Source organism: Elgaria multicarinata, chromosome 2 (assembly GCF_023053635.1).
Source record: "Elgaria multicarinata webbii isolate HBS135686 ecotype San Diego chromosome 2, rElgMul1.1.pri, whole genome shotgun sequence".
Taxonomy (NCBI): Eukaryota; Metazoa; Chordata; class Lepidosauria; order Squamata; family Anguidae; genus Elgaria; species Elgaria multicarinata.
The window spans coordinates 87,570,844-87,585,324 of NC_086172.1; the positions used below are offsets into that span (position 1 = coordinate 87,570,844).

The following is a 14,481-nucleotide window of genomic DNA, read 5'->3' on the forward strand; positions in this document are numbered from 1 at the left end:
TAGTTCTTCATGTCCCAGTGATATTTGTTTATGTAATCAAGGATTCAGTGGCTGTTGTCCTGAAATGATACTTCCAGAGCATTTCATATACACCTTCTGGACATCATAATTAAGCACTTCCAGCTGACTGCTGACTGCTGACTGCTTGTTTGTAAAATCTAAAGCTCTTCTCTGTCTAAATGGACTCTTCTTCTGTATCTGTTTCAGTCGTAGCAGGATTACTAAAGTTCATGGCCATCTATCACAGGATACAAGACATGGTTACAGCTAGGGGTGAGGGCAGCTCTACATACTATAGCAGTGATCTTCACTATTTTTCCAACAGAAGCCAATTTGGCTGCACCATGAAGGCCACTTGGGGGTCTTTCCTGGGCTGTCAGCATCCTGTGTGCTGGACTCGGCTGGAGGCCTTTTCAGTCTTCTCCCCACCCTTTCCTTCATGTCATCCAAGCAAGGCCTAATCAGTCAGTCACCAGGCAGGCAAATTCCAACAGATTAACGAGGTCCCAGGACTGGGATGGATCGTTTTCTCATCACTGAGAGAGTTTTCTGTTCTACTCACTGCTACAAAATCTCCCAGCAAAGGTCCACATTGTGATCTCTCTCTCACCTGCACATCCAATTTCCCCTCCACCTCCAATGTCTGCATAATGCACCACTGCAGATAGCCAATCACATAGTTCTTTGCCTCTTGGGCTCCTTCCCCACCCCAGCCAATTGGCTGATTACTTCTCTGTTTTCCTCTGACCCCTTCCCCCACAACCTTACATCCGATGAGACCCAAAGCCATCTCTGGTAGCCCAGGTCACAGCAGCTGGCCAACTGCTAAAGCAAACAGCAAGGCAAAGCTAGAGAGCCCTTGCTGAGAGTGAGGAGCTCCTGCAGAGGAAGAGAGAGAATAGAGAGAGAGGCAGAGAGCTGCACTTGAGGTAATTGGGAGCTGCCAGTGGCCCTTGGGTCTTGCAGTGTAGAATACTGCACTTTGGATGCTCTACATATTATTGGCTACAGGAAACACCATTGTGTCCTGCTTTGGGTGGTATAAAACTATGGAGAACTAGATAATGTAATTACGTCCCTGCTATAGTCTTGGGCCTTGGAACATTCATTCAAGTTAAATAACCTTGCTGTTGAGGAAAATGCCTTGCCTTTCTGTTGAGGCCATTGTTATAGAGCAGGTAGTGATTTCCTTCCACAATCTTCCAGTGAATTATCTTCATTTAGAATGGGACTGTTCACATGACGTGCTGCAGCTCTAAGCCACAACACCTGCAGGTGGTATTCTGAATATTCAACCCCTGACCATGGCTTGTCTCATTAGCCTCAAGCAGCACACAGGTTATGCAAGGCCATGGTTATGTGAGGTTATGTGAACCCCCACTGACTGGGTTCGCAAGACATGACAACCCACATTTGGGAGTTGAATATTCAGGATGGTGCCTGTGAGCACCTTGGCTGGTTGTGCCGTAAATAAGCCATGACAAGCTGTGGCATGTTGTGTTAACCCAGTCAGTTTGTCTTGTTATTTGAAACCCTATGTCTAAAGTAACACTTGTACAGCTCACTAGGTAGTGCTGCCATTAATACCCTCCCCTAGTGACCTCTATGAAAAGTTCCCATCATGTATTGGTTGGTTTTGGCCCATCATTTTGAGCCATTTCAGTACGGTAGTAAAAGCAGACTGTTCCTATTTCTACACATTTCCCTCCAACTGATAAGCAGATGCCTTGTACTTAATAGACCCAGTGTGTACCAGCAGAGATGATGTTAATATTGTTGGTTTAACTTGGTTTGAAAACAGGCAAGGTATTTCGTAATGAAACAACCCAGACTCTAGGCAAACAAAAGTGATGTCCTGCATTTGCGGGGTAAGAATCTCTGCCGGACACAGAACATCCTCCCCTCCCCAAGCTTTTACGAGTTCACAAGGCAAACTGTGAGATTTCTGTGCCTTTTTCCTGTAGCTGCAGTTGTCTGCTTGTAACACCAATTTTTAAAAAGGGATTCAGGGGGTATCTGGGAAATTACAGGCCGGTTAGCTTGACCTCCATTCCAGGTAAATTGGTTGAATGCATTATCAAAGACAAAATTAGTAAGCATATAGAAGGGCATGTCCTGTTGAAGAAGAATCAACATGGCTTCCGCAAAGGCAAGTCCTGTCTCACTAATCTTCTAGAATTCTTTGAGAGTGTCAACAAACATGTAGATGGGGTGATCCAGTGGACATTGTTTGCTTGGGGCTTGTCTTCATGAAGGGTTTGCCCTGGGGTGGATTTGTAGTAGTTACATGTTATCTACATGACATAGCCGCCATTGCAAAGCCATCCGGGGACAAACCCCAGAAACTCCACTGAAAAAAAGTTGGGCACTTACCCCAACTTTTTTGTGTGATTGGTCACCATGGGCTGGACAGGGAAGGGGGCGGATCTCCAGGAGCTCAGGAGAGCCCTGTGCCCTGCACCTCTGTAAAAATAAAATGGTGGGGGGAGGAGCTGTGCAGATACAGATAATAAAATTTAAAAAAGGAGGGGAGGAACAGGCAGTTAGAGGGAGGAGACGTGGTTAGGGCACCCTGTGTTCCTCTCCTCATCCTTTTTTGGCTGCCTTGTTCCTTCTTGATCCCTCCCGGTGCTCAGCACCACAGTGGAAAGTTCACACTGGCATTCCTTCCCATGCAGATGCCGGGAAGGAACGCAAGTGCGGGAACTGGGGACCTGACAGTGCCAAAGCGCCACCGTCAAGATGGGGGCTTGGACTTCCAAAAGGGTTTTGATAAAGTCCCTCACTAAAGACTCCTGAACAAACCTAGCAGTCATGGGATAAGAGAAGAGGTCCTCTTATGGATCAGTAACTGGTTAAAGAACAGAAAGCAGAGAGTAGGAATAAATGATATATTCTCCTGAAGGGGGAAGTAAATAGTGGGGTCCCACAGGGATTGGTATTGGGACCAATTCTTTTCAACTAGTTCATAAATGATCTGAAACTAGGAGTGAGCAGTGAGGTGGCCAGGTTTGCTGTTGACACCAAATTATTTCAGGTTCTTAAAACACAAATATATTGTGAAGAGCTCCAAAGGGATCTCTCCAAGCTGTGAGAGTGGGCATCCAATGGCAGATGTGGTTCAGTGTAAGCAAGTGTATGGTGATGCACATTGGGGCAAAAAACAAACAAAAAACACACCCAACTTCAAGTGTAACCTGATGAGATCTGAGTTGGTGGTGACCAAACAAGAAAGAGATCTTAGGGTTGTGGTGGACAGCTCAATGAAAATGTCAACCCAGTGTGTGGCCAATGTAAGGAAGGCAAACTCCATGTTAAGCATTATAAGAAAAGGAATTGAGAATAAAATGGCCAGTATCATACTGCCTTTATACAAATCTATGGTGCGACCACACTTAGAATACTGTGTACAATTCTGGTCACCATACCTAAAAAAAGATACTATAGAGTTGGGGGGGGGAAGTGCAGAAAAGGGCAACTAAAATGATTGAGGGGTGGAGCATCTCTCCTGTGAGGGAAGGTTACAATAGCTGGGATTGTTCAGATTGGAAAAAAGGAGGCTAAGGGGAAACCTGATACAGGTGTACAAAATAATGCATGGTGTGGAGAATGTGGATAGGGAGACATTTTTCTCCCTCTCCCATAATACTAGAACCCAGGGTTATCCCTTGAAGCTGATTGGTGGGAGATTCAGGAAAGATAAATGGAAGTATTTGTTCATACAGCGCTTAGTTAAATTATGGAACTCACTTCCACAAGATGTGGTGATGGTCACTAATTTGGATGGCTTTAAAAGGGAGTTGGATAAATTTCTGGAGGAGAAGGCTATCAATGGCTACTAGCCCTAATGGTTGTGTGCTACCTCCAATATCAGAGGCAGTAAGCCTGTGTGCACCAGTTGCTGGGGAACATGGGTGGGAGGGTACTGTTATACCATGTCCTGCTTTGTTAGTCCCTGAACAACACCTGGGTGGCCACTGTGTGAACATAGTGCTGGCCTAGATAGACCCTCGGTCTGATCCAGCATGGCATTTCTTATATTCTCTTTCCTCTCCACTTTTGGAATACAAGTCATGTCTTTATTTTGTTTTGTTTTCATTCATTTTTATCTGTTTTTGTATACCAATGGGTACTCAAGATGGAGAGCTCACAATAAAAATACTAAATCTAACATTAAAAGCAACAGTTAAGTCTTCATCAAAGTCCATATTGGGAGAAAATGCTCACTGGAATAAAATTGCTGTCATTGCACACTGAAAGGCTGGCAGCAAAGGAGCCGAGTGCACCTCCCTAGGCAGGGTGGTCCACCATCTGGACCACACAATGGGTGAAGCTCATGCCCACTCACTCCATCTCAGATTGCAAGGGTACATGGAGATGGTCTTCCATAGCAGAACAGTGTTCCGAGCAGGATCATATGGGAGGAGGCCCCAGCTAATCATAACTTTTAAGATGAAATCCAGCACCATGAATTGAGCTGAGAGATAAAATGGTAACCAGTGGAGTTGATAAAGGATTGGCATAATATGCTCTATTCTTCCACCCCCTACCAGAACTCTGGCAGCTGCATTCTGGATCAGTTGACATTTCTAAGCTGTCTTCAAGAGTAGCTCCATATAGAGCACATGACAGTAATCTTCCCTGAAGGCAACCTAGATCATACATGGCTTGAGGCTAGGTCTGACTTTATCATATATACCAGTTGTGCCCTTATCTGAAGAAGTTGACAAAAGGCCTGTTTGATGCTCTGCCTGTGTATTCTGAGTCTTTATGTGTCATCAGTGACCTAGATTGGGTCTTGTCTTCTCACTTTGCCCACAGTGTTTCTAAGTGTGGGGTGTGGGATAGTCTTGGAAAAGGTAGAGAAATGACATGCTTTTACTTGCTTGCCAGTAAGGAGGCATGCCTCTACAAAACATTTGGTAAAAAATGTTCCCATTTTGTGGCCGATACCAATATGTGCATGGCAAGGAACTAGCTATAATTTTTCTGTTACACAAAGTGTTTCCTTCTACTCCACTTTCTGCTATCTGTAGAAAATATCAGATGGAAGAAAACTCTTAATCAATTCGCTTTCCCCCTGATCATGTATACTCAGGTTCACTCTCTATGACATAGTCTATGGGCTCATCTACACCAAGCAGGATACTATGGAAGTGGTATATAAAAGGCGGGAGACACAGTTTTGCTTTATAGTGGTATTGAAGTGCACTGACAATTGTTGGGGCTCACGATACATCTTCACCAAGCAGGATATAACACTATGAAAGCGGTATATAATATGTGTCAATGGGCCCCAACAGTTGTCAGTGCACTTCAATACCACTGTAAAGCAGTAGTGTGGCTCCTGTCTTACATATACCACTTTCATAGTGGAATATCCTGCTTGGTTTAGATGAGCCCTGTGTTTCCTTGCTTTTCCTTTTCTATATTTTGTTATCTCTTGAATCCCTGTAATGGGTATTCTTTGGGAAATCCACTATGGTTGGGGCATAGAGATCCTTGTTTCTGCACTATGCGCTCTTCTAGGTATACTCCTGTAAAATTCCAAGTGGAGCTTTCAGTATTATTATCATAAAAAGATCTGGCCCAATCAGTTTTGATATTAAGTCCCTGTACCTCAATATGCTGTACAAGGCAATAATGTGACCAGTATAGCTTATTCCCCTCAATTGACTTTGTCCCTGTCATTCAGTTTGTAAAATTCTTCATTAAATTTCACCTTCATGCATTGATCTCTTGTTACAGAACAGGGATACTGTACCTGAGGCCTGTTGGCCAAATCTAGCCTGCCTGGCATCCCAGTCTGATCCTCTGGGATTCCACAGATGGTCATGCCCACTTCACCCTAACTGCCAATTGTTAGGAGTTTTCCCAGCTTTTGTGCAGCCCCTCCCCCATTTTAATAGGTTGAAATGCCTCCCCTAAGGCTTAAGTACTAGCAGTATGGACTTTCAGTTAAATTTTGATAGTATTTTTGCCCCCCACCCATTTTGATTTTTTGCCTTGCCCACCATTAGAATGTGTTTCCTCAGAGAACATCTCTGAAATTGAATTTGGCACTTTGGCTCAAACAGGTTAGACACTCCTATTATAAGAGGAGCTGCCCAATGTGCTGATTGCTTTAACGCAGGGGCAGGCAACATGGGGCAGTCCTATAATTCCTGATCGCTGGCCATATTGGCTAGGGTGTGTGGGAATTGTAGTCCAAAACATCTAGAGAGCTCCAGGCTGCCTACCCCTGCTTAATATATAACTCAACACTTTTCTGATCTGCCTGAACCTAATTGCTGTTCAGAGTCATTATGTTAAAACAAACAAACAAACTGTGTGTGTGTATGTGTGTGATGGTGCAAAGCCATGGTAATCCTTTAATCAAGCTCTTGCTATCTGAAATTCACAATAGGCATATATGATAAGATTGCTTAATGGCCTTTTATGCCTGGATGGAAAAAGTGTCTGCCCTAATTCAGGAAGATGGCTTAAGATCTTCAAAATAGTTTTCAATATTCTTCTTACATCTTTACTTTACAATTATTTTAATGATGATTTTAAAGTAAAGGATAATTTTCTGGTTTTAGTCCTAAGGACATACATTGGAAGCATCTCACTTCTCAGTGTTTTTTTACGGTGTGCATATGCAAAGCCCACCACCTTAGTTCTACTCTTGGGGGAAGTGTGATGCTTTTATTGGGGAAGTTCATCCAAAGTTAAGGCCCTCTTGAATTCAATGGAACTTAGACTGCAATTTATACCCATTTGTCTAGGAGTAAGGCTTATTGAACACCATGAGATTTACTTCTGAGTAGACTTCTGTAGGACTGTGCTGTTAAATGCTTCAGTCTGGCAGGATTGCATCCATAATTGCATGTTCCTGCTGTCTTCATCGCAATGGCTTGATTTTTATTGTGTGTCTTTCTAAATATATTACCAGATTTGTAAGCTGCCTAAAGCTTTAGAGGAGATGGAATATAAATAGACTCCTGCTGTTCAGAATCAAAATCTTAATATGGGGTGGGGGGAATTCAGGGAAGCATTAAGTTGTATTCTGCTTGTGCAGAGGGGCTTTCTTCCCTCTGTCCTGGCACATCCAGTTGTGCCTCCCTGAAAAGTCATGCCTGATCATCACAGGATGTGCCATAGTGCTGCCGTGGAAAGAGAAATCAACAGAAATGGGGGCTTTCCTTCAGTTAAAAAGTATAGTGATGAATTCAGTTTTTTAAATGTAAGTGGTGATACAAACCATTGGCTCCTCTGGCAAATGGTTATTTAGTTACTTCAAGGTTTGACTCCCTTGTCCTTCAGCAGGGCTTTCTGAATTAATTGTATTAGCACTTCAGGGTGATTGTAGAGGGGAATGTGTGAGGTTGTGCATTGTCAAGTAGAATGTTCAATGAGCTACATCAACTTCTTTGATTATGTCAGATCATACATCCATCTACTTATTAAATAAGCCAGCTTAGAAACTGTAATTAAATCAGACTTTGTGTGCACAACAGAATAATTTTTGCTTGACTGGCAATTGTGTGACGTGCTTTCAGTATTATGAGTGGTTGTATTTCGTCAAGTGATATTACCATAAATATGCATGCACTGCTCCAGAAAGATGCCTGCCTCTCTCCTTTGTGTTAGCCAAGGTGGCAGTGTTTAATATTGTTTTAAATACTTCCCTCCCACAGCTAAGAATCAAAAGTATCTACTGCTGTATTAAAGAAATTCCATGGTTCCATTCAGTACGTGTGGCTAAATTTGCGTGTGGCTAAAATGGGTAAAAGAATCAGTGTGCATGGAAAATGAGATGCGTGGAAAAATTATAGTTTAAGCACCAATGTATTGAAACCTTTATTTTATAATAACTATAATTTTATTATAATTTTATAATAAAAATATGGCAAAGAGAAGAAATGGCACATTAAGAATGTGGAATGGATATAAACAACTCAATATTTTTTTTATAGAACTGGGTTTTCTTGATCCAGTATTAGATAAAAGAACCTTTTGTAGGAGTTATGCAGCTATGATAATTATTAGGATATTCGATATCCCATGGTGAAAAGCTACTCTGGCTCAACATACATTATGTTTATTTCCTTTGATCTTGTTTGATTGGATGCCAGCCTTGACCTGGTACATAGGACAGCTAAAGTAAACATTTCTATTGGGAAATCATTCCATTAGATGCTCTTTTTTCCTGCTTGGTTGTTACATCTACTGAAGTGGCTTGGTTTAACTCTTTTTACCCTCTTATCAGGCTTGGCCTGGATTCTGACAGTTCTACCGCTGCCTTTCAATTCTGAATCAGGAGCTACTGAAGAGTTTCTATTGCGTTATAGTTAGCACATGCTGCAGCTTTTTTGTGGGGTTAGCCATGTTTACAGATGACCACTAGAACATAAAGGAGGCGGAGGCGGAGGCGGCGATGTTGTTCCCTGTAATTGAATCAGTTCACTATAATTGAAACTTTGTGTATATAAAACCCAGAAAGCTATGATTTATATTAAACTGACTTCACTAGTGTTCTGGGCCATCATAGTGTTTGATTAACCCAGATCTGAACTAGAGGACAGTGGTCTCAGCTCAGTAAATGGCCTTTGCCTTGCTAAGGGTTATGTTGTCTTAAAAATAGTATTTTCCCTCCAAGGCTTGGTTGGATGTATCATTTGAAGATAACTAGACCAAAAAACAAACAAACCACCTTTTTTTATAAAGTGAGAAAGAGAGAGAAGCATGTTTCCATTGTAATCTTGGCAGCTCTTATCCAGCAGCCTAGCTTATGTAGGCTTGAAAACTGCATTTCAACCCAACTGAGCGGTCATCATGAATTTTTCCACACTTATTAGCTTGTTGTTAAAAGGGGATTGGCCATCTGTAACAAACGGAGGAAGCTCTGCAGTGGAGTAATCTGCAGGGAGCACATCACAGAGATAATCCTCTGCTGTTGAAAACAAATAATGCAAAATGAACCACCAAGGCATGAGGGAATGTCTTGTTGTTCAGACATTTGAGGATATGCTTTCTAGAATTAACAAATTAGGCTTGAATAATACAGTCAGAGTTATTACTTGTGCACTTTCATGAATTTGAAGGAACTGCTGTACTTAATAGCTGCAAATCCATACTTGGTTTGGATGCCCTGTGGTGTGTGTGTGTGTGTGTGTGCGTGCGTGCATGTGTGTTTTGTGAGTAGTGACTGGTTTATTTTACATAACAAATCTCTGATGTAAAAATAAAACTTAAAAGGAATTGGGATGCAAGGCAAGAAACCTTCTTATAAACTGTTTCCCATGAAGGTGGTTTACAAGGTTAGGACATAACTCCTTGGCCTCTCACAAGTGCTTAATGAAGCTGTATATGGGGGCACTGTCACACACCTTGACAGTGACACTAGCAGAAGTGATGAAATCCCACTGTGTGTGTGGCCTGGTTCGCATGATTGGCAGACAGTTAAAAAGCCATGGTGACTTGTTAACTGCTGTGCAAGCTGGTCACATGCCAGGAGGTTTTCCATAATTGCCTTTGGCACTGCAGTTTGTTGTGTTGTGTGAGCCAGGCCAAGGTGGCTTGGTGCCATTGGTAACAAGCCACCCAGACGCCCACAGGCTGTTGTAATGTCTGTTTGGCTTGGTTAAGACAACGTGATAACCCAAAGTCAAGGGTTGAATATGGGCTGAGCATGGGTTGTCATTGAAAAGTGTTTTATCATGTTGTCTGAACCAAGCCGCACTAACGAACCATGGTTTGTTAACCACGAACAACCCATGAGGAGAACCCATGATTTGTTGTTGGGTTGCAAACTGTGGGTTGTTCGTGGTTAACAAACCATGGTTTGTTATCGCATCTGGGTTCAGAGAACACAGTTCAGTGACAGCCCACCCTCAAACCATACTCAAACCTGATTGTGGGTTGTTGTACTGTGTGAACCCAGTCTGTGTGTGTGCCATCCACACATTAGGTAAGTTCACAGGATCTTTTTAAGCGATAGTGGTTTAAATATGTCACCATGGTTTGTGGCACATGCCAGGTGCCCAAGAACTCCCATTCCGTAACCGAAGCCAAGCTTGTATGTTGCTGTGTCATCCAAATCTGGCAAGGGTCAGTTGTTGGTGTGGTTAGCAAACCACTCACAGCCCTAAAACAGCTGATGAGGTCAGTGTCTCTTGCCTTGAGCACACAAATAACCCAACGCCAGTCCTGATTTTGCATCCTACACTACAGTTTCACTGTCAATGCACACAAACAGAGGCTGTGGCTTCCCTTGGCATATTCAGCTACTTTAATTGTTGGAATTAGACTTTGAGGAATATGCTGCGGCTTACAAGGATTTTTTTGTTTCAACGTTGTATGAAATTGAATACAATGCTGTCTCTTACTGTACATCTAGCTCAGCTAATTCTGGCAACTTTGTAGAAAGAGGGTCCCTGGATGTTCCTATCTATCTAAATGACCTTTCAGAGGAAGTGCACATGCCTTCTGTTAGTCAGAAGAATTCAGGGTTTGAAGGTCAGTGTTCTAGTCTGGAGTGGAAAATAACTGTTATTGGTGTAAGCATTTTTGCTTCTCTTTTCCTTGTAATGTGGTGAAATGGAGACAAAATGATTAAAACTGTTGAGGAAAATGGTATTAAGCACACTTACTTTTTATGCTTATGTTGAAAAATATTTAACATTTGTGACTATTGGGTGGTTCTGTTAACCAATTAGATAAAGTTTCCTTGTTATTTTTGGTATGAGTTCTCATTAATTAATCAGTTAAATTTAGACATGAGAAACAATAGTTCTAAAGAGAAGCTTTGGGTTGTATCCCATGATGGCTTTGCACTAGCAGAAAATGCTTCCACTCAAAGATGGGTCACCCAATTTTCACAGCCCTCTGTGCTGTATCTCTGTAGCCTTGTATTGTATTTCCTGTGCTGTTCCAGAGGATCCCCCAACTTTCAGGAGCAGCTTTTGTGGGAAGGGTATCAGGAGATGCAGTGTGCAGGAGTCATGGGCACAATGCAGAGAACCTGGGTAGTGCAATGGGAGTGTTTCCTACTAGTGCAAAGCCAACATTGAATGTAATCCTTCATTTTTAGATGATGTACATGGGTCACAGCAGTCATCATCTTGGAAAAAGCATGCTAAAGAATAATGCTTAGCATTTGTTCTGTGTTACTGGGTGTTCAAAGCTCTTCTCATATATTCTTGGTAATCCTTCTGGGTAACAGAAGCCTATATTATCAACATGTCTCATATGAAGAGGAACTTCTAGCTCAGTGTATTGTGCTCTAAATTGCTATTCTACAATAGCTCTTGGGTGTATATAATATTCCTTCAGCAGCACTTTCATGGTGGCTAACATAAACAAGAAGAATACATTTAAAATAACAATGTGGGCTGTAGGTGGCCATCTCTGTGGAGGGAATTCCACAAATAGAGAGTGGCTGAAGGCAGTTCAGTACACAGACAGATTGGCATGGGGTTGGGCATTCCTTCAGGTACAGGGTCCTGTGCTATGCAGGGCTTTAAGGGTAAGCAACATTTGGAATGTGCCTGGAAACAGACTGGAATCCAGTGAAGTTCAGCACTAGTGAGATGTTTCCACTGGCTGGTCCTAGTCAACAATTCAAAATACAGCCACTAGTTTCTGAACAGTCTTCATGGGCAGCTCCATGTAGCATATTGCCAACAGACCTAGATGTCCCCAGAATAACTGTGGCCAGGTTACTTCAGTTTAGGGTGGTGGTGGTGGAAATCTGACTCCTTTTTGTTAGTTCTCCATGAGTGCAACTATCTGTCACACTATTCCTTTCTATCTTGAATGTGGTGTTGGGCAAAATGTTGTCATTGCACAACCCATAATAATAATAATAATAATAATAATAATAATAATAATAATAATAAATTATTTCTTACCTGCCTCTCCCTCTGGATCGATGTGGGGAACAACACTAGATGCAAATACCACAAAATACATAAAACTGATTAAAAACATAAAACTGATACAATATTAAAATAGCAGTCAAATATCTTAAAATTTATCTGGGTAGGCCTGCCGGAAGATATTACATCCTTCTTGAATTCGAAAAGACTATTATGTTGACGAATCTCTTCTGACAGGTCATTCCACAGTCTGGGAGTGGCAGAAGAGAAGGTCCTCTGGGTAACAGTTGTCAGCCTAGTTTTGGCTGGCTGGAGTAAATTCTTCCCAGAGGACATAAGTGTGCGGGGCGGATTGTACGGGAGAAGGCAATCCTGCAGGTAACCTGGACCAAAATAATATAGGGCTTTAAAGGTAATAACCAATACTTTATACTTCGCCCGGAAACTCATTGGCAGCCAGTGAAGTGTTTTTAGAGTTGGTGTAATATGGTCACCCCTAGTTGTACCAGTGACAACCTGTCTGCCATATTTTGATCTAGTTGAAGTTTCCAGACTAGGCACAAAGGTAGCCCTATGTAGAGCGCATTGCAGAAGCCGAGCCTTGAAGTTACCAGCACGTGCACTACCGTCTTTAGATCTTCTAACTCTAGGAAGGGGTGCAAATGGCATATCAGCCGAAGCTTATAGTAGGCATTAGGGCTGTGCTCTGCTTCTCCTCGGACCGGAGAAGCAGAAGCGGATTGGGGTGCTTCGCCTCCCCTTAAAGCGGAGGCGAAGAGGATCGGGGGAGCAGTGGAGCGTCGCGGAGCAGATCGAGGTGAAGGTGGATCCTTCGCCTCAATCCAGAGCTCTGCAAAAAAGGTAAGGGGGTTTACTTGGCCCTGCCGCTGCCGCTGCCACCCGTGCGGCGACAGCAGCAGAGCCAGGTAAGGGGGCAAGGGGGAGGGGGCTCTTACCTGCATCCGTCCGCGACCCTGCGGCTGCTTCAACTGTGGTCTGGTCTTCCTGTTTGAGTCCTTGGGCTCAGTTGAAGCAGCCGCGGGGCTGCGGACGGATGCAGGTAAGGGGGAGGAAGGAGGGGGTGTTTACCTGGCCCTGCCGCCGCTGCCTGTGTGGGGACGGCGGCAGAGCCAGGTAAGGGGGAGGGGGCTCTTATCTGCGTCCGTTGCGGCCCATCGCCAGCTTCACTAGAGCCCGCAGCTCAACCCAGAAATGTAGGCCGCAAACGGGGCTTACAGTTCCTGGCTGAGCCACGGGCTCTAGTGAAGCTGGTGGCGGGCTGGGATGGAAGCAGGTAAGGAGGAGGAGGGAGGGGGGGCCTTACCTGGCGCTACCCCCCACCACTGCGGAGCGCCGATTTGGAGCGGGAGCTCCACAGCGGAGTGGAGCAGACCCTAGGCGGATTAAAGCGGGGCAGAGTGGGCTTGATCCGCAATTTGCGGAGCGGGGCGGAGTGGGGGGTCCGTGCACAGCCCTAGTAGGCATTCCTAGCTGTCGCATCTATCTGAGCTGTCAGTATGTTTTAGGTTTGCCAAGGGAATGGCTTGGATCCTGGGAGATCCCTTCTGCAAGGTGGGAAGTTCACTGGCCACCTCTATGCTTGTTTTTATAGATGGTATGACTCTCAGCTGCTACATCTGTGTGCCATCACTACTTCATTTGGTAGATGATTGCAAATTGAGATTTAACACATGTCATTTCATGGCTTTTAGCATAACAGCTAATTTTTCTTCATCAGCTGATGTTGGCCAACGCTCTGCATTGTATATCATAGTAGGCTTGGAGGTTGATTTGTAAAATTATTTTCGTAACCTTTGGCAGTTTGTCATCAAACTATGGGGACTTAATTCTATCAAGGCTGTTCCATGCTGCCATGATTCTTCTGCTGCCCTTGCCTCTGGAAATGTTCGTTTTAGTTACTTGATGGACAAGAAGTGAAATGTTTATGTTCACCCCACTGCCAAACAAAGTGTTTTCCTTACATAATTACTTTTCAGATTTTTTTCTGGAGGGGATTTTAATTTAAGAGTCTTTCCATGAATCAAGAATGTAGTATTATGGTCCAGAAAGGAAGCTGTTTTTTTGTTTGTTTTTAAAGTTACTGCATTCTAAACTGGGCTCTATCTATGTTTTCAGGTAAAAGCAAAGAAGCTGAAATAAAAAGAATAAACAAAGAACTGGCAAACATTCGATCCAAATTTAAAGGTAGGTAATGAGTGCATTGTTTCAATGATTTCAGCTCAGAACAAGAAAATCTTATTTTTCATGAATAAAATGATACAAGAGTTTGAAACAAATATTAGGGGCACATTGGGTAACATTAAAGATTGATTGGCTGTTACTAGTTTTTGGGTCCTGTATTTACTCTTCATTTAGTGTAAAAAATAAACAAATCACCAAATGTGTGTCCATTTCAGATAGATGTAATCTGGGAGTAATTTAATTTCTAGAAAGTAGTATCTATGAAAGAGAGAAGAGGATTAATGTGAAGCGCAATTAGAGAATTTTGTCTTCATGGGCCAAAGAATCACACATTACATAATATACTGTGATGATGTGCTTCTGTAGTTTTCATTTGTTGTGGGTGGGAGGAGGTTGTAATATTTAAGAAGCTGTTTAT

General features: G+C 43.0%; 1 protein-coding gene across 4 annotated transcripts in view; it reads left to right on the forward strand.

The window, feature by feature from the left end:
• The window catches only part of AP2A2 (adaptor related protein complex 2 subunit alpha 2), an 81,304-nt gene that overhangs the window by 4,562 nt on the left and 62,261 nt on the right, over positions 1-14,481 (forward strand). For all 4 annotated transcript variants that reach the window (XM_063117108.1, XM_063117106.1, XM_063117107.1 and 1 more), the window contains exon 2: positions 13,998-14,066. In XM_063117108.1, the coding sequence (XP_062973178.1) occupies positions 13,998-14,066 (69 nt within the window). The remainder of the gene's footprint in view (positions 1-13,997; positions 14,067-14,481) is intronic.